General features: G+C 38.8%; 1 protein-coding gene across 6 annotated transcripts in view; it reads right to left on the bottom strand.

Annotated features, from left to right (window-relative positions):
- Positions 1 to 19826, bottom strand: part of hspa12a (heat shock protein 12A) — a 263037-nt gene that overhangs the window by 95389 nt on the left and 147822 nt on the right. For 3 of the 6 annotated variants that reach the window (XM_072557343.1, XM_072557345.1, XM_072557344.1), the window contains exon 1: positions 13135 to 13503. The exons of the other annotated variants lie outside the window; for them this stretch is intronic. In XM_072557343.1, the coding sequence (XP_072413444.1) occupies positions 13135 to 13174 (40 nt within the window). In that variant the 5' untranslated portion in view covers positions 13175 to 13503. Of the gene's footprint in view, positions 1 to 13134; positions 13504 to 19826 lie in introns of those variants that run through there. 6 annotated transcript variants of the gene reach the window in all.

The following is a 19826-nucleotide window of genomic DNA, read 5'->3' as shown; positions in this document are numbered from 1 at the left end:
CACATGACCAAACCTCCAGAGCCAATGGGCTCAATGGCCAAGCAGGTTCCCTATCTGCCCCAGCTGCAGAACCTGGGATTACAATGAGACAGAGTGGATGGAAGCAAAACAAGAAACATTATTGAGGGCACTTTGGCAGCATGGGTGGCAATAGATTGTAAATGATTGTGAAGGTTTTTATTTACAAATGTAGTGCTTTAAGCGTACATGTGGTTGGTAGTCTCACTGTGTAGGGATGAAAGGTATTGTTACACCATCAGATGAGGCTCCATAGATGGGGGTTCAAGCTACTATATCATATGGAAGCAAGAGAAACAATTCATATACATGACATTGGATCATTGGAGGTGGCTGAGAATAGAGTTTGTCTCTTAATCTGGCGCAGCAGAGAAAATCACTGACCTTCCTTCGACACTGCTAGCTGTTGCTTTGCACACAAAAGATGGCACTGACCTGGGCAGCAACCTCTGACCGTGCTGCCAGGGTCTGATGGTATGGCCTCCTCTGCTGGTCCTCCAAGTCCGGACTTCTCTCATTTGCATCACTCCTCATCATTTGAGTAGCATGGTGGCTCACAGCACCAGAGACCCAGTTTCAATTCCAGCCTCTGGTTTGGAGTTTGCACATTCTCCCAGTGTCTGCATGGGTTTCTTCTGTGTGCTCTGGTTTCCTCCCACAGTGAAAACATGTGCATGTTAGGAGAATTGGCTATGCTAAATTGCCCATAGTGTCCATGGGTGTGCAGGCGAGGTGCATTAGTTAGGGGAAATGTAGAGTAATAGGTGTAGGTGAATGGGTCTGGGTGGGATACGCTTTGGAGAGTTGGTGTGGACTTGTTAGGCCAAATGGCCTGTTTCCAAACTGTAGGGATTCTAATTCTAATTAAAACTGGACCTCTAAGTCCCTCTCAGAAAATCATGGTGTCCAGTTCCCAATCTCCAAGATGTTCAGATTCTGTACGTCAACAAGCAAGGCAGATCCAGAATGTCAGTGATCATCTGGGTGCAAAAGGGCCTTTCAAAAATGGCACCATAGCCAGGAATCTTTCAGCAGATATCCAGTAAATCGCAAGCTATCTCAGAATGGCATATGGTAAGATTACTGGGATCAGACATGATGGACCCCATAGGAGAAGTCTAGCTAATTCATGAGGCGAGTGGGCAAGAAAGTGAGGTAACTCTTCAAACTTCACTGCCAAAACTTGATGCAAGTCGGACTTTAGCCAAAAGATGTAAGCTTCAGCCTAGTAAATTTCAATGGAATAGAAGTGATTTCCCCAGCCTCCACAAGAATAACATGGGCCACTATCATCCGACAATTCCTCTTGCCCATTCTTATGGACCTATCTTGCTGTTAGGTCAGGATCTGAGCGACCCAATATTGCTTGTTCATGTGTTTCTGTATGATACCCATACCAATATGATATAGTCTGTAACAAATATATGTATTTTCAATATCTACATGGTAAACAATGTGCAGATTATACATGATAATGTGGTTAAATCACCTATGGGATATATGCCAGCTAGAAAAGTAAAACATTGGCTCCTAAGAGTTTAGAACATAAGCAAACAATCTGGAAGGTTATTTAATAATAACCTTCCATGTGGCCAGACACTGTACCATGTGGCCAGACAAGTCCAGAGAAGAGCAGGAAATGCAGATCAGGAAAAGAAGTTAACAACTGTCTACAATTCCAAAGCCCATAACAGAAGATGGCTTAATCACATCATTCCATGCTAGTCAAACCTCGTATCTCCAGTTGATTATCGCTGCCCAATTTGCTTAGTATTCACCCAATGCACATATGTACTAATCCTCAACCAAAGTATGTTTTCATCATGTCAAAATGTAGATTTTCAAAATAGATATTTTCTTAATAGAATCATTTTTAAAAGATTTTCTATTTGTTAGTGCAGTAATGGTACAGCTGGAGTACTGCTCACATCTTGATGTAAATTATGAATCACCATCAAAGCTGTGCTCAAGTATAACAGCAGCATTTGTTTCTATACAAATCTGAGGTAATCTATTGTGGAATATACACAACAACAAAGTTTACATTCATTACATTGAGTTACTGGACTAGGACTAGTCATGACAAAAGTATTCTCTCATGTGCCAAATACTGTCTGTTTCTTGTAACTTTCCAGACATCTGTTTATTTTCACTGATCTCAAGCACATTTCTGAATTTTTCAAAACTAAAGAGAAAGGAATCAAATGTTTTACTAATTCCTAATAACTGCAAATCCAATGAAAGTGGATAGAAATATTTTAATCATTTTTGAAAAGCCTTTAATAGATTTCTGATACTCTCTTGGATCCCAATCTAAATTATTTTCTGTTTTTTCTGAATTTCTTATTGTATATTCCATTTGTTTCTACCTGCCTCTCTTGCCTTTTTATTCACTAACGTGTATTTGTCATTAAGAGGAAGATGGTGGCACAACAATACCACCATTGGACTAGTAATCTCGAGACCCACGTTAATGCTGTGGAGGTATAGGTTCAAATCTCACCATGGCAAACATTTAAAGTTGAATTAATTAAACATCTGGAAAGAAAAGCTGATCTAGTGGTGACTGTTTAAGTAACCATTGTTGCATGGAATAAAAATTCATCTGCTGGCCTTACCTATGCTGGCCTACATGTGACTCCAGCCAGAGCAATGAAATCTTGACTGCCCTCTGAAATTGGTTCAAGAGCATCTAAGAATGGGAAACAAATGCTGGGCCCTGACAATAATGCCCATATCCCATACAAGAATAAAAAAGACTTGAATCATCCCACTGTCCACCACATTACCAATACATAAAATGCAAATTACTGTATTATCAAATAACTGATCTACAATGATTGAATAAGTTAAACTTTTCCAAGATGTTTATGGCTGATGGAATTTCACTCCACAAAGCCATCACAATACTGCACAAGAGGGATGAGGATAGGCTTTATTTGGCGCATAATTGAGCATTTGCTCCAAAGTGCCTGTTATTGAGCTGTAGGGCAGTATCAGTAAAATTCTGATTTTATCATTTTTTTAATCCATTGACAGGCTGAGGTGTTGCCAGCTAGGCTAACATTTATTGCCCATCCCTAATTGCCCAGAAGGCAGTTAAGAGTCAATTACATAGCTATGGGTCTGGAGTCAGATGTAGACCAGATCTGGTTGGGATGGCAGTTTCCTTCCCCAAACAGCATGAGCAAATCAGATGGGTTTTTCCTGACACTTGACAATGGATTCATGGGCATCTTTAAACTGCTAATTCTAGATTTTTGTTGAACTCAAATTTCACTATCTACTGTAGGTCTCTAGGTCAACAGTCTAGTAACAATACCACAAGGCTGTCATCTCCCTGATATGGCATTTTGTTACTTACTTGGAATTTTAAGTTATATTTTGGAAATACTGGTTACCACTGTGGGCTGTTTGTGTTCCATTCATCATTTTACATATTAATCAACTGCTGGCAAATTCCTATAATAAACATTTAAAATTAAAAGATATATATCATACCGATTAGTCAATGCTCTGAAAAACAGTCATCATTTTATTTTGATCCCCTAATGTGTAATCTTAAAAAGCCTGTGATTGAAACTACAATGTTCAGGCAAGACGCATTCCCTGTGTTTCTCTCATCACACCACATCATTGTGTCCTGAACAAACCTAAACAAATCTGCATATTTCTCAAACAACAAATTGCATTTATATTCCATGCTTAAACTATTGTAACTTTCCAACATGCTTCAGGATTATCAATTTTAAAAACTAACATTTAAGGACATGACCAAAAGATTGACCAAACATCATCTTAAAAGGAGAAAGGGGGTTTAGGAAGGCTGAAAGATTTATAAAGGGAATTCCTGAATTTAGGAGCCTAGGCAGCTGAAAGAGTGGCTGCTAACACAGTGTGATGGGTAGAAGAGGCTGTATTGGAAGGCATGAAAACACTGGTACTTAAAATAGCGACAACAATGGCTTTCTACACACACATTTTGAGAAGGGAGTTGTATAATCCAGTAATTATATGCTTCATCTTGTCACACCCAGATCTGTGGATTTTTAATCCACTGCAACTTCTGTGCATAATAGGAGCCCATTGTGTATGTTAGAAAGCATCTGCTATACCAACAGGTAATTCAGATTATAATGTCAAAAAATGTTTCTGCTTCTTTTCACAGCAATCAAGTAATCAGGTGCAGGTAATATTCACAAGGCTATCATAACAAGTACTCAACAAGTTAGTGAGCTAACAATGACTACATGATGATAAAATAAGATATTCTAACATTCTTCAAAAGTAACTATTTAATTGAATAAATATTTTGCTGATTCCAAGTGGAAATATTGCCAGAGATTATTCTGTCAATAATTTAATATTTAACTAAAAAAAATACATTGGTTATGGTATTAATGAAATGGGACATAATTTTAAAGTGATTGGAGGTAGGTTTAGGGGAGCTGTCAGAGGTAGGTTCTTTACACAGCGTGGTGAGTGTGTGGAATGCACGGTCAGAGGGTAGTAGAGTCAGATACATTAGGGACATTTAAGCAACTTTTCAATAGGCACATGGATGAGAGTAAAATGTAGGGTATGTAGGTTAGTGTGATCTTAGAGTAGGATAAAAGGTCAGTACAACAATGAGGGCTGTGGAGCCTGTACTATGATGGAAAAAAAGGGTTGACTAGTCTTATTTTTTCTGAGCTATGTGATCACTTACATAAAACTGAATGATCTTTCTATCCTACCCCTGTTTTCTCACAGAAACACTGAAAGATCTCAGTGAAGCTCAATGGATCAGTATCTCATCATCATTTAGGCATTTTACAATCTATTGGAATCAATATTAATATCAAATCACAACTACTGTTTCCACTTTTGTTTTAGTCAGCAGCTATTATCAATGATTCTGATTAGCAGCTATAGTTATTTACATGTTCCAGAGGCAACTTTTGGTCCTTTATTTGCTCCATAATCATCTCTTTTTGTTTTGCACCATCATCGCTTTTGTCATTCAATCTCTTTTGTCTTGTATCCCATCACCGACCTTACCTCCTTTTTCTCAGTCTCTGTACCTGCTTAAAATCTGCTCCATCTCTAATTTGTTTCAGCTCTGTTGAAAGGCTTGAGATGTTGGACGCAAGCTGACCTAATGAGTCATATCTGGAAACATGAGAGCTCGTTAACTGAATCGTTCACATGGCTGCATGTCAGCCTGCTGGTAGTGGGATAACCTCTCACCACTAAGATGGGGAATGTGCATCATGAAGGCAGTGACATACACACCTACCCATGACAGAATATCAATTAGACTTATGAATGGGTCACATGACACCAATTCTCTTGGAGTCCACTGAAATCTAGCGATAGCTCAGGTCTGCTGAAGGCTGTCTGGCAAGGCCAAAACCCCTGGAGGCACTGTCAGCAACAGAGAGTGGCCCACCTTTGATTGGCAGGAACTGTCAAGAGTCACGATTTTCACCCTGAAGATCTAAACCCTAGGGAAAAGAAGATTATTAAATGTCTGATAGGCACTTAACTTTGCTGGGCCTCTCCCACAGAAGTGACAGGGGTTTCCACCAGATTTCTCAACCATGCAACCTCCATCATCCACAGAGAAACAAGCTTTAAGAGTCAGAATTCAATCTCCATAGATGTTGCCTGATTTGCTGAGAATTTCCGGCACTTTTTGTTTTGTTTTAGATTTCCAAAATCTGCAATATTTTGCCTTTCTTTTCTATCATTTGTTCTTTTTTAAACCAAACATTTTTTAGTTTCAATACAGCCTTAATTGGAAGATTTGCCAGGACACTAATCTCAGCACAATTCAGGAGAAGTCTGTCCTGGTGCTACATCTTCCTTTTTTGCCAGGGTCCCATGAATTGAAACTCATTTCGTTCACACCAATCTTTAATCATTGCATTCAGATCTCTCATCCTATTTACTCAATGTCAATTTGCCCATGGCTTATTAGTCCAGAGATTAGTAACTTTGTAGTTCTGCTTTCTACTTTAGCCCCTAGCTGCTCATATTTGCATAACAGAATCTCATCTGTAGACCTACCTCGACATCCACAAACAACATTGAAATTGGATCCATTTTCCTCTCACTCCAAGTTCCTTTCCAGCCCAAAAGTATCCATAAACCTGACATAGGTAGGCAACACAGCTTTGGTAATCACACTCAGTTGCAGAGAACAGTATGCATTTCCTAGCTATCTTATGCCCTCCTAGGATTACATTCCATATCACTCCCCACTTTGATAGCTTTAGCAGCCTGGTGCTATGGCCAGCTTGTCCTTCCACAGTCTTGTATATTTCCACCAAAGCTGCAAATATCTTAAACTAATTGGATTTCTACAAGGACTATGCCTTTTGCTTTGCTAACTTCAGGGTCCACATATCTGTCTCACTTGCAGCCATATCCTCTTCTCCCTAACCACAGACCAATCAGAATTACCAAGCCTAAGGGGTATGATTGGCTTTCAAGAATTAGTGTTCAAGTAACTAACCCTCTTTCTGAAGAATCACCGTGTCCGAAGCTCAGGCTCCTATACATTAATTTTGAGCCAAACTTCCTTGAGCTTCAGTCAATCAGTCAATACAGTGACTGTAAATTACACAGGTGTCCATCAGCTTTCACGTTAGAATGAATAGCTGGATAGAGGAAAATGGTATAACATGAAATGAGGACAGTGTAGGTTACGGTGATTAAAGGTTGTTACTCACTTTGGAATAGATGCCAATGTGGGTAGATGGGGCAGAATAGCATGTCCATGTCCTCTGTGTTCTTCCAGGTTTAAACTGTGTTCACTGTACATGGCTTAAGTCTTATTAAAAAGTTCTGAGTAGATGCATGCTCCTTCTAAATATACATCAGATGAAAACCATAACCCAGTTTTAAGATATTTTCTTTCTAAATTCCTCTTTCAGTGACTAGAATACCAGGTAGGATGCTGCTCGAGGGTGTAGCCCAGTCCGAACATTTACCAATTTCAGTAGAATTTCAAATTCTCAAAAGGTGATGCAGTTGCATATTCTAATTGGCATTTAGCAATCGAGAAGCACTTTTAAGAAAATTCATGTCTTAAATGTGAGCAAATAATATATTTATAGGGCTTGATGCATCTATCACATTTCCCTATGATGGATTTGTTTGCTCGAAGAGTCAGGGAGATATGTACTGCATTGTATAATTTATTACTGTCTCCTTCCAGCCTTACCATTGCTTCATAATAGTTTTCTCCTTCAGCAAAAAGGGTGGGGCAATAGAATGCTGACATCTTCACAGCAGCTTTACACCATCTGCTATGCAGCACCACATGCAAGCAAGATGCGAGAACTGGCATAGATCATTAGCTGAAGGCCATCATGCTCAGTGGGAGATAAGGCTGGAGTTTAGATGTGTGTTTAAATGGGATGCTAACACTATGCTATGAGAGCCAGCCGGTGTCCCTGACACCACCTTTCCGTATATGATAACATGCAGCAAATTTTCAGCAATACCATGACATTTTAAATGAAAATAACAAAGAAGAGAATTTGATGCAAGTGTTCAGTGTTCAAACAATCATATCGCTAAGAATAACTACTATCTCATATAAAGTGTGACTGCATTAGTCCACTTTGCCCTGCACATTATGTCTGAACTTTGGACACACCCTACTCACATGACTATAAAATCTTGAACAGCTTGTCTGAATTTCTAAAACATCCCACACAAGTAGTGTGGACTGATTGAAATCACTGCTATAATATGCTACAAATGTGTACAATTTATAGGAATGTTAAATTCTGATAAACTTGATCAATAACTCTGCTCATTTAAACACAGACTATTAACCACAAAGTACTGCAAGCCAATATGCACTACTTCAATATGCCAACAATACTCAACACTGATTTCTTTGGAGAAGTTAATTTTGCTTTGTACAGCTACTTCAAGTTTGCTTTTCATGCATTTTTGCATTCAAATTTATTTGGTTGTATATTCTTTTCAAAGATTGGCCCATTTGTAAATAGGAGAAAATTCTACTGATAAGCTATTGAAAACTAAAAATAAATGCATTTCAATATAATAGTGTTAGTCAATATGCCTCACAGTTTTTTTTAAACTAATAGCCTTTTGTTTTGCTAGTAGTAGAGAAAATGCTCTTTCTGCAGTGGATCTGCATCAATTGATATTTCTATTCCCAACACGTTCAGTCCAAGTGCTTTGAATTTGTGCTGTGATTGCAGTATTAACTCTATCAGGGGAATACAATGATCTCAGAATGGTGATGTTCATGACTGATGACCCGCATTAACCATCAGGAGAAGGTGACCTCTGTATCAGAGGATTTGTTCAAGTGTAGATTTGCTGGACAAAAAATCAGTAGCTTTTGAAAGCAAAGTTACTTGTTATCTGATATTCTTTTTCTTTTGAAGTACTGACTACATTCTGTGGTACAGTTTCATGGACATCAAGAATACTGGTAGCTCAACCAATTGACTGTTCTTCATGCATGGAGTCATAAAATGAGTGTTAGCAGTATATTTATCTGGAAGGGATATCAAAACAGTGCCTGATTCAATTCTAATCATAAATGGATGAAGAAACTATGTCTAATTTTTCCTAAATTATGTCCACTGAATCAAAATATTGGTTAATTTGTAAAGGTAGGGTAAGCAAAATGATTTCTTGCTTACTAATCACACGCATTGATAGACATGAGAACCTATTAGGTTCAGCGCCTGGAATTTTATTTTCTGGTGTATACGAGCTATCAACTGAGGTGAACAGGCCATGTACATATACTTATATACAGTTGAAGGAACATCAGCAGGCATGCAATTTGGAGGAAAAATTGTTCAGTGTTAATCTTAATTTCAATGAGTGCTATACTCCGCCCTAGCTATGGAACAGATTGGTTGGTTCATTTGGCTGGATGGCTGCTTTACAATGTGGAGTGATATCTCAGTGTGGGTTCAATTCCTGCATCGACTGATATCATGATGAAGAAGTTTCCTTCTCATCCTCTCCCTTTGCTTGAGGTGCGGTGATCTTCAGGCTAAATCAGCACAAGTTATCGCTCATTAATGAGATAGTAGGGTTGTGGTGACTTTTACTTAAGGTGTAAACATAAAAAGCCAAGTACCATATTGGCTTAATTTTATTCAGTATGCTGTCACACATTATAGAGTCTCATCGTCAATTGTAAGGCTACACCAGCTAACAGATGACCTAAGTTCCTCTGATAAAGGACTTATGCCTGAAACGTCAATTCTCCTGCTCCTCGGATGCTGCCTGACTTGCTGTGCTTTTCCAGCACCAAACTCTCGACTTCCTTTGACAAAGTATGATATTCTCTAAAATTGTTTTCATCCAAACTAAACCACAGCTGCACACTTTGGGTTTACAAAATACTGATTTAGAAGTTCTTCAAATATTTTAAGAGTGAAGGTGCTCTATCTTCTGAGAGAAAATTTGCATGAATTACTTAAGTCAGTTTATGCTGGAATACTGGTACACACCAATTTTTTTAATTGTTTGCATTGTTCTCAAGTTGCATTTGCCAAAATTCTACTCAACTGATTAGCGTGGCTACACTCTTGTGAAGAACCAGGGAACCTTTTGTAAATTGATATAAACTTACAATCAAAATTTTAGGCACAGCGGGACACAATTTGATAAAAACTATAGCAATCTATCAGTGATAACCTTTAATTTCCTCTATTCTGGGATCTGTGTTGAATTCTCTGCATCTTTGAATCTTTTATAGCATCAGAATCTTTTCTTTTTAAGAAAAAAATCTTCCATAATGTATTTTTAAAATTCATACTATGTTTAATGCGTGTAAATGATAGTTTCAGGGTTTCAACTTTAATTTTCATAAAATCAGTAAGAAAAACAAAAATTGTAATTTATGTTCTGGGCTTTCCTTGGGCCCTAATTATTTGCACTTGATTTCCACTAGTTTTTACATTTTGCAGCCTGCAAATGAGAATATTTCAGTGTTGGTTACCATCAGATAGGCTGATATAAAAAATGGAATCAAGTCAGATTGAAGACATTGCAGCCTACTACATCACAAGAGTAACTCTGTCTTAATGCTCAAAATGCTCAATCTTGGTTACATCATGTACAAAAACCCATAGGAGCTAGAAAAATCAGACAGCAAGAGTTATCCCGATTCACTTTAGGAATTTGCAGTACTATAATTCCTGATGAAGGGCTTATGCCTGAAACATCAACTCTCCTGCTCCTTGGATGCTGCCTGACCTGCTTTGCATTTCCAGCACCAGCCTTTTCGACTAGCACAGTAATCACTTTGATCCATGTTAAAGTACACTTGGGACCTGTCAACTTCCTATCATTAAATGGGTGACAAAAGCTGAATTGCTGAAAAAGCTCAACAGCTCTGGCAATGTCTGTGGAGAGAAATCAGAGTTAACGTTTTGGGTCCTGCAATTTTTCCTCAGAACAGATGGTAGGTAGAAAAATGTTATTTTTAATGAATAAGAGATAGATAGAGATAGAGTCCCCAATAGCAGATATTCATTCTCGTAGGCTAATTGTTATCAACTCACTTGTCTACTGAACAGTTCTGTTCTCTCCTTGGACTCTATCTCCACCTATCGTTTACTCCCTACCTCCTTCCCCAGTTCTACCTTTTGTATAAAAAACAACTTTTTCCCTATTTCTCTCCACAGATGCTGCCAGACTGGCTGAGTTTTTCCAGCAATTTTTGTTTTTTCTACTGATTTCCAGCATGCGTAGTTCTTTCAGGTTTTATTTAATAAATGGGAGATACTGTATGATGTGGAATAAGCTATAAAAGTTTAAAAGGTAAAAAAATTCTCACAAGAACAAATTCTTGCACTCAACAACAAAATGTTCTATTTTTATGTGATATACATTGATGGAATTTTTAAATCGGTTTACGCTTTAAATTTTGCTGCAAAAATGCTTTGAAGCCCTTACTTCTCTCCCTTTTAATCCTGAAGCTGCCAACTTCTTGACAGGATGAATTTCCAGATGTACCAGACTCCCCCCTAGTATCTTACCCTAGTCATGGACTTAATTCATGAGCTAACAACAAAGTAAGTTGCAAGGTGAAATTAGGAGAAAGTGAGGACTGCAGATGATGGAGATCAAAGTCAAAAAGTGTGGTGATGGAAAAGCACAGCAGGTCAGGCAGCATCTGAAGAGCAGGAGACTCGATGTTTCGGACATAAACCCTTCATCATGAATTTCTAATGAAGGGCTTATGCCTGAAATGTCGCCTATCCTGCTCCTCAGATGCTGCCTGACCTGCTGTGTCTTTCCAGTGCCACATTTTTTGACTGTAAGGTGAAATTGCCTACTTCAATTCCTACGTTTTATGTCCTTTGTTTGATTTTGGATAATGAAGGGATAGAATTCAAATTTTGAAGTGAAAGTGGGCTAAATTGAAAAGTAAATTTGATCAAGGGTGTCTAAAGGGTGGTTGATATGATACCATCCATTTTACAGCCCAGCCAAAGTGGGATTTTATATCCCTTCCCACCCCGGCCCAGACTTTCTATTCTTAAGTGCTAATCAGGTGTGTGGGCATCAAACCAATCTCTAATTCTGCACTCAGTTGATATTCACTATCTTGTGGATTTTTGTGTGGGTGAAATTTAATCAACAAAACGCATAGTGAAATGTTTACCTAGAAATCTTTAGAATCTCACACATTTCTCGTTCAATTTACCATTTATCTATTCAGTTTCTGTAATAATTCTTGTTGTGTACAGCAGGTGAGTCCAAGATGCCTACAGAACCACTATTATAATTCATGCTGATGTTGGTGTGAGATTTTACTCGTACAGTTGCAGAATAAGTGTTACCTGCTGAGTTTATTTCCGATTTTTGTGATGATGAATGTTGATAAAGCTACTCAGATAATGAAAAAAAATCACAGCACTGTCAGTCATTACATAATTAAAAATCAGTAAACTTGAGCATCTTAATATTATGAAACAAAGTGAAAACTTGTCTAAAAGAGGCTATTAATGTTCAGTTACCGTAATGCTAATATTAATTTTCCAATTTTTCAAATAAATAACTTAATTTGAAGTTTTACAAATAGAGCAAATGAAAGTGAAACTATTTTTGCTCATTGCCTATTTTATCTTCTGAATATCAATGATGATTTCACACCTTTTACATTAAAAATTTGCATTTTTGTGATCCAAAGGTTATAAACAGACCCAAACTCAACGGGACTGTTCCTCCTCGAACCACATTCTTTTGGGAGGCCCCAAGGTCGAGGCATGGTGTCTAGACATTGATGTAAAACAGCGTTGTATCTCTAGAGACTGACCATATTGCGGACAACTGCTTAGTTGGGCATAAGTTAACAAGGATGACTAAGAATGATATCACGACTTTAAAGGTGCTTTTGGTTCCAGTAACTTAGAAGCCAAAGTTAAAATACTCATTTTCCAAATCGTAGTTTAAATGACTGGTGATGAAATTCCTTTTGACACTGAGCCACGTTATACCTCTCTGCAGCTTTAATTGGTTCATATTTAATACCAAATGAAAATATGTCTCCGACTAAAAGGTCGAAACCATAATTTGAATCTTATGGCATGTGGATTTTTACATTTTAGTCAATTTTATCTGAGAACTCACTTTACAATGACCTTGATGGAAATCACTATACCACGGCATTAGGATCGTAATTTTGAAATCTTCATCAGCAATTATAACTGCACGTAATGATTGTTCAAAATGAAAGAAACTGTAAATCTGATCATTGAGATTAAAGCATTTACCAGAGCGAAAACTGATTGATCTGACACTGGGATGAACTGGACGTTCACAAAAAGTAGCTACGAGACGAAAAGCCAAATGAAACGGATTAGGCTACAGGCTCTCTCTACCTACAACAAATCAGCTTGTTGTAATTTTATGCTGCATTGAATCCCACAAGTCCCCCATCCATGTGACTGTTACAATGGCTGGGCTCTGCAGTGAAGCTAGAAAGACCTAACAGGATATTACATCCAGTCAGGATCCTACAGATAAAAACAATGAAAAAGACAGCGACTACTAGGTTGGTTCTGAAAAGTATTACTGCAGGCCACTGCAGCGTCATAATAGTAAAATATTTCCTACCTGCAGTCTGGCCTTCAGTCACAGACTCCTTCTCAGACATTGTAGTGAATCCAGTCAAAATCTGCAGGCTTTAAAACTTATTAACCATTAGGCTAGCAGAATCTTTAGCTTACTGTGCAGTTACTGCCATTGAAAAAAAACTACAACGACTGAATTGCAGCTTGTCTCCAAACTACTAAAACAAGCGTTTCTCTTCCTTCCCTTCTCTCCCAAAATATTTTATATGGATAGATCAGTGTAACTCCAGTCCTGGAATCCCCCCACCCCCAACCCAACTATGCTTAAAAAGGTTTCTTGCCGAAATTAACCCAAACATAAGAAAAGAATGAACTGCTTGCACTCTTACTCCTCATTTCTGCAGAGCTCCTCCTCCCTAATGCGCTCATACACAGTGTCAGCAGCAGGGAAGGGCTTCCCATGCTGCAGTAAATGACCGTGCAACAGCAGCAGACTGGCAGCATGATTCACAGCAAGGAAAACAATTAAAATCCCCCATGTAACTGCGCAAGATTGATCAGGTTATTTTAGATCGTCTAGGTTTCATTATTTTGCACTGTTCTTGTCAATCTTACCTTGAAATGTACACAGCAATAGTTTTAAACCCGAGATTTTAATTGCAGAAATACACTGTGGCAAGACTCTTGGTTATAATGTCCCCAAGTTGATCGGGTCTTTAGTCTTGAACGTTAAATGCTGTATATAATGCAAGAATATTTATTTTTATATTCAAATGTACAGGAAACATTTTGACGGAAGAGACCAATAGTGTGGTACACACAGCTGTTCCAAGTCTCATTGATGTTTAGTTCAATGCTCTAACCCTTCCTGCACCAGATATGATCCAGTATCATACATGATATATATCATCTTCCTGTAGGTTTCACCACCAGATTACTTCTCAAGGCTTATGCAGAATAGAACAAAATTGCTTTTCTTCTCTTGGGGATAACTGCTCGAGATTCAGGTCCAGACCTCTGGCTCCAGACAGTTGGACAATGGGTGTGCTGTACCGTAAAAGGACCTGTCAAAGTTTGGGCACACTGACAACACTGTAATTGCCCGGAAAGTTTAAACTTGCGATGGTCTGAAGTAATCCACAGTTCCGTAAGGTCAAAGACTTTGGAGAGTCCTAACTTACTTACCAGTTAGCCAGGAAATGTTAGAAGGAAATGCCATTATTTCTGCCTAACTATGCCACTGAACTCCATCCCAATCACTCACAATGATTGCTCCACAATGATCACACTGACCACACCCCAATCAACCCAGCCAACCCACAAACCAACTTCCTCATACACAACAATAACCCACTAATGGACCATGACCAGTCTTGTCATCCCCGAATACCCAAATTAACCTCCTCCCACTACTGATACCACATATATGTACAGCACCATACACCTATGCCTAATTCCAACACCTGATTCACAGAATCCTCTTACACATTTACCTGCTGTCTGTATCCCCTCACCGATCAGGAACCCTACCCTTTCATCTCTTGTCAATTTTGCCACCTTACTCACCTTGCACTACATTCCTTCACTCTTCTGTCACCCCTTGAATCACATTACACTCTTAGCTTCTCTCAATAACTGCCAAAGTGGCGTTGGGACCTTTAAACACTTTATTTAATGAAAAAAAAACAGCTATTATCATAAACAAAGAGTATAGTTTCTTCAACAACTGAACCACACAAATGTCAGGCAATGACCATCTCCAATCTAACCATCACTTCCTGACAGTAAATAGCGTTACCATCACTGAATGCCCCACTATCAATGCTCTAGGGAGGTTACAATGTAACAGACAGTGAAGAAGGTCATTCACAGAGTTTAATGGTACTTAATCAGATGGAGTTTAATTTGGATAAATGTTGCATTTTGGTAAGGCAAATCAGGGCAGGGTAGGGCCCTGGGGTATGTTGCTGAGCAAAGAGACCTTGGGGTGCAGGTTCATGGTTCCTTGAAGGTGGAGTCACAGGTAGTGAAGAAAGCAAAAACAGAAATTGCTGGAAAAGCTCAGCAGATCTGGCAGCAACTGTGGAGAAAAATCAGAGTTAATGTTTCGGGTTGAGTCAACCTTCCTCAGCTCTGGATTTTCAGGAGATTTTTGATAGAGTCACATATGGGAGGTCAGTAAACAAAACTAAACTACATAGGATTGTGCATGGTTAACAAACAGAAATCAAGTGTCAACATAGGTCACTCTGTAGCCAGTTGGGATACCACAAGGTTCAGTGCTTGGGCCTCAGCTGTTCACAATCTACAACAATGATTTAGATCTGGGCAAATGTAATGTTTCCAAGTTTGCAGATAATGCAATAATATGTGTTCTGAAGAGGATGCAATGAGTCTTTAGGGGGTTTGGTCAGAAGTGAGTGGGTAAGATCATGGCAGTGGAATATAATGTAAACTAGTGTGAGGTTATCCGCTTTACTAGGATGAACAAAGATGCATGGTGAAAAATTGAAAAGTGGATGCTGAAAATCTGAAACAAAACAGAAATTGCTGGACAATCGCAGCAGATCTGGCAGCATTTGTAAATCTGTACGGTGGGAAAATGAAGTGTAGGCAGGATGACCGCTTTGCAGAACACCTATGTTCTGTTCACAAAAAAGACCCTGAGCTTCCAGCTGCTTGCCACTTCAACATACCATCTGGTTTCCCGGCCAACATGTCGGTCTCGGGTTTGCTGAAGCTCAGCGCAAGGTGGAAGAATAGCACTAGGTGTCTCTCTCTCGTTTTCCATTAGGGAACTCAACAGCCCTCTGGACTCAATATTGAGTTCAGCAATTTTAGGGCTCACTGCACTTTCTCCCATGTCTTTACCCCAATCCCCACACATCAGTCCCTTGTTCTCACGAGGTCTGCTATTACACACAACCCATTGTTAGCCACTAATAGTCCCCCATTAGCAGCTATTCATTCTCCCAGGCTGACTGTTGTCCACTCCTTTGTCTGTCTAACTGTTCTTCTCTCTCCTTTGGCTCCACCTCCACTCCTTACCCCTCCCCCACCCTATCTTTTGCAAAAATACCAACTTTTCATAGCTATCATCAGTTCTGAAGAAGGGTCACTGGATCCAAAATGTTAACTCTGATTTCTCACCATAGATGCTGCCAGACCTACTGAGATTTTTCAGCAATTTCTGTTTGTTGGTATTTAGGTATGCTTGTTCATAAATCACTGAAAATTAACATTCAGGTGAAGTAAACAACTAAGAAGACAATAGTGTGTTAGCCTTTTTTGTAAGAAGATTTATGTACAGAAGCAAAGAAGTTCTGCTTCAATTGAACTGAATATTGATGAAACACAACCTGGACTGTTTCATGCAATTCTCACCCCCATGACTAATGTATTGCCATTGAGGAGTGCAGCAGGGGTTCACCAGACTGATTCCTGAGATGGTAAGACTGTCCTATGAGGGAAGATTGAGGAAACTGACCTATATTCTCTGGAGTTTAGAAACTTTGCAGAAACTTCCAAAACCCTCTAAGAGATAGACAGAGTCTGCCTGATCACCAGCATTCCTTTGAGTTACAAAGACATGGGATGTTTCTTCTTGACTAGCTGCAAAGATAGTTCATCAGTATACTGAGTCTAATCCAGAAAGTGTATGCACTGAGGAATAAGCATCCAAGCTGGCAGAGGGTGCAAGTAAATGACTTATTTGTGCATTCTCTGAAGTATCAGTCGCCTCCTGCTCAGAGGTAAAGGTGGAATTGAGGGCCTACAAACTTAGTTAATTCTTAGCAGAGATTCTCTGGTGACTAAATAAGAAAAGAGAGGGAATTTGTTGGAGAATTTGCATTAAAAAGTTTGTGCCGATTTAAAATGAATTAGTGCAGGTAGCAATGGGAAAGTGGTGAAACATAATGAAGCTTACTAGGTTGGTTGTCCATTGTGTATCCCTGTCCCTACCTAGTTAAAAATCACACAACACCAGGTTATAGTCAACAGGTTTATTTGGAAGCACAGGCATTCGGAGCACTGCTCTCCTTCATCAGGTGATTGTGGAGTATAAGATCATAAGACACAGAATTGATAGCAAAAGATTACTGTGTCAGACAGTGATTCAATTCCCTACAGTATGGAAATAGGTCCTTCGGCCCAGCAAGTTCACACCAACCCTCCGAAGAGTAACCCACGCAGACCCATCTCCCTCTGACTAATGTAGATAACACTACAGGCAATTTAGAATGGTCAGTTCACCTGACCTGCACATCTTCGGACTGTGGGAGGAAACCGGAGCACGCGGAGGAAACTCTACACAGACAGTTGCCCAAGGCTGGAATCGAACCTGGGCCCCCTGGTACTGCGAGACAGCAGTGCTAACCACTGAGCCACCGTGCCATCCCGATATATTGAACAAACCTGGATTGTTAAATCTTTCATCTTTTAGAATGCAGGTTTTGGTTCATTAATATAGAAATCCCAGAACTTCTTTTAAGTCACCTTCTCGAGATAACTTAAGGCTTTATAACAAAAGGTGACATCTCAGCTCAGACAATGTATTAAAATTGTGAGGTCAGAGTCTGTCTGTATCCCGGTCTTGAGTCAGACTGGTTCCTTTTCCAAAGTGGAATTTACAAAATATTATATGAATTGACTGCTTGCATTGACTGCCTACAGATTGTGCACTTTTTGAACAAAATAGAATGTATCTGCAAATAGTCACACTCACGCCCACACCCTCTCACAGGCTTGTACTCCATCACACCCACAAACACACACACACTTTACCAAGCTTTCACACACATAAACACCCATTCTCTCATGTGCACTCACTCACATACACACATTCATTCTCTTTCTCTCTCTCTCTCAAGCACACACATACATGTCTATGGGGTGAACTTGTATTGCAGAATTATATTTGCATAAACATTCTATTTTGCTCAAAAAATGCACAATCTGCAGGCAGTCAACATATGCAACATTTTATAAATTCGACTTTGGAAATAGAACCATTCTGACTCAGATTGTGATACAGACAAATTCTGACCTCACACCTTTAATGTATTATCTGAGCTGAGATGTCATCTTTTGTTATAAAACCTTGTTATCTCAAGAAGGTGACTTACAAGAAGTTCTGGGATTTACATTATAATAAACCAAAATCTGCATTATAAAAGATGAAATGCTTAACAATCCAGGTCTGATCAATATATCACTGTATGACACTGTAATCTTTTGCCATAAATTCTGTGTCTAATGATCTTATACTCCACAATCACCTGGTGAATGAGCAGCACTCCAAAAACTGGTGCTTCCAAATAAATCTGTTGGACTATAATCTGGTGTTGTGTGAAGTTTAACTTTGTCCACCCCAGTCCAACACTGGCACCTACACATCATGCCCACACATGAGCAGTCTTATTCATTTTGAGTAGCAGTTTACTCATCCCTCATGCAGTTCATTCTCTTGCCTACACAGTTTGCAAGAATTACTGGACAAGGGATGAGGCTTTTCCAGTCCGACATCACTTGTAGTCTCATTCTTCTGTCCTTGACCATGAACTAAGTCTGAAGTGCTTAATCTCTTTGTGTTTGCCTCAGACAGTCATGTGCCCACATAACTTTTTACCCCTGTCGTAGTGCATTGTCCTAGATGCTACAGCTACAATACATTACCTGCTCTGGCATATTATATTTTTTAACTAATTAGTTTACAAGTTTTAAAGTATCATTCAATGATCATTTGTAGTCACATTGAGTAATTTAGTATAGCACATATATCTTTGGTTCTAGTTTAAGCTATGGCTTCCTTTTTAAGACAAAATGCTATAAAACTCAACAACCAACCATCTACCTGTTCACCAAGTCAACAAATCTTAGCCTTTTGTTCCATCTCTTCAACCACTCTTCATCTTATAAAAAAGCAGAAGAGCAGCTGCTTTCTTGCTCACTAATTTTCTAACTTAAGTACTTTCCACATGATGTATTCCATCAAACTGACTTCCATGTCATTCACCCTTTGCCTTTATTGTAGAGTCAAGGAAAGCTATGCTGTTTAACATGTATATAAACTTGAGCTGCTACTTTCAAAGATTTGTGTGAGTCTTGCTATTCCCTTTCTAATTGTACCATTTTGTGGCGCTTCATCCTTCTAAAATCTATCACATCACACCTCTCTCCACTAATATCAATTTAACTAATCTATGTCCTCCATGTACTATCATCATCACTGAGTTCTATGTCATTTCAACTTTTGAAATTATGCCTTTTAATATACATCAATAATGTCCATGAACCTAATCCTGATCTATGGGGAGCTGTACCCCGATCTGAAAAAAAGATTTTCTACTCTCAGTTCTCTATCTCTTTGTCAAATATATATTTATCTTGCCACTGCCCTTTTAAATTCCATAGGCTTTCACTTTGCTAACATTTCTATTAATTGGCACTTTATCAAGGACTGTCTGAAAGTTTTTATTCACAACATTGAACATGCCACCCTCCTCAATCCTCTCTGCTACTTATCAAAGAACGCAATCAGCTTTGGTAGGCACAACTTGTTTTTAATAAATTATATTGTCATGCATTAACCCACATTTCTTCAAGTTTTTGTTCATCTTGTCCAATCTTATTGTGTAAAAGTTTTCCCATCACCACCATTAGGGTCATTGGCCTATACATACTGAGTCTATTCCTCTGCTGTGCCTTTGAAACTTATCACAGTGTGCAAAATCT

This window comes from Chiloscyllium punctatum, chromosome 38, assembly GCF_047496795.1.
Source record: "Chiloscyllium punctatum isolate Juve2018m chromosome 38, sChiPun1.3, whole genome shotgun sequence".
NCBI lineage: Eukaryota > Metazoa > Chordata > Chondrichthyes > Orectolobiformes > Hemiscylliidae > Chiloscyllium > Chiloscyllium punctatum.
This window is presented reverse-complemented; position numbering and strand designations above follow the sequence as displayed.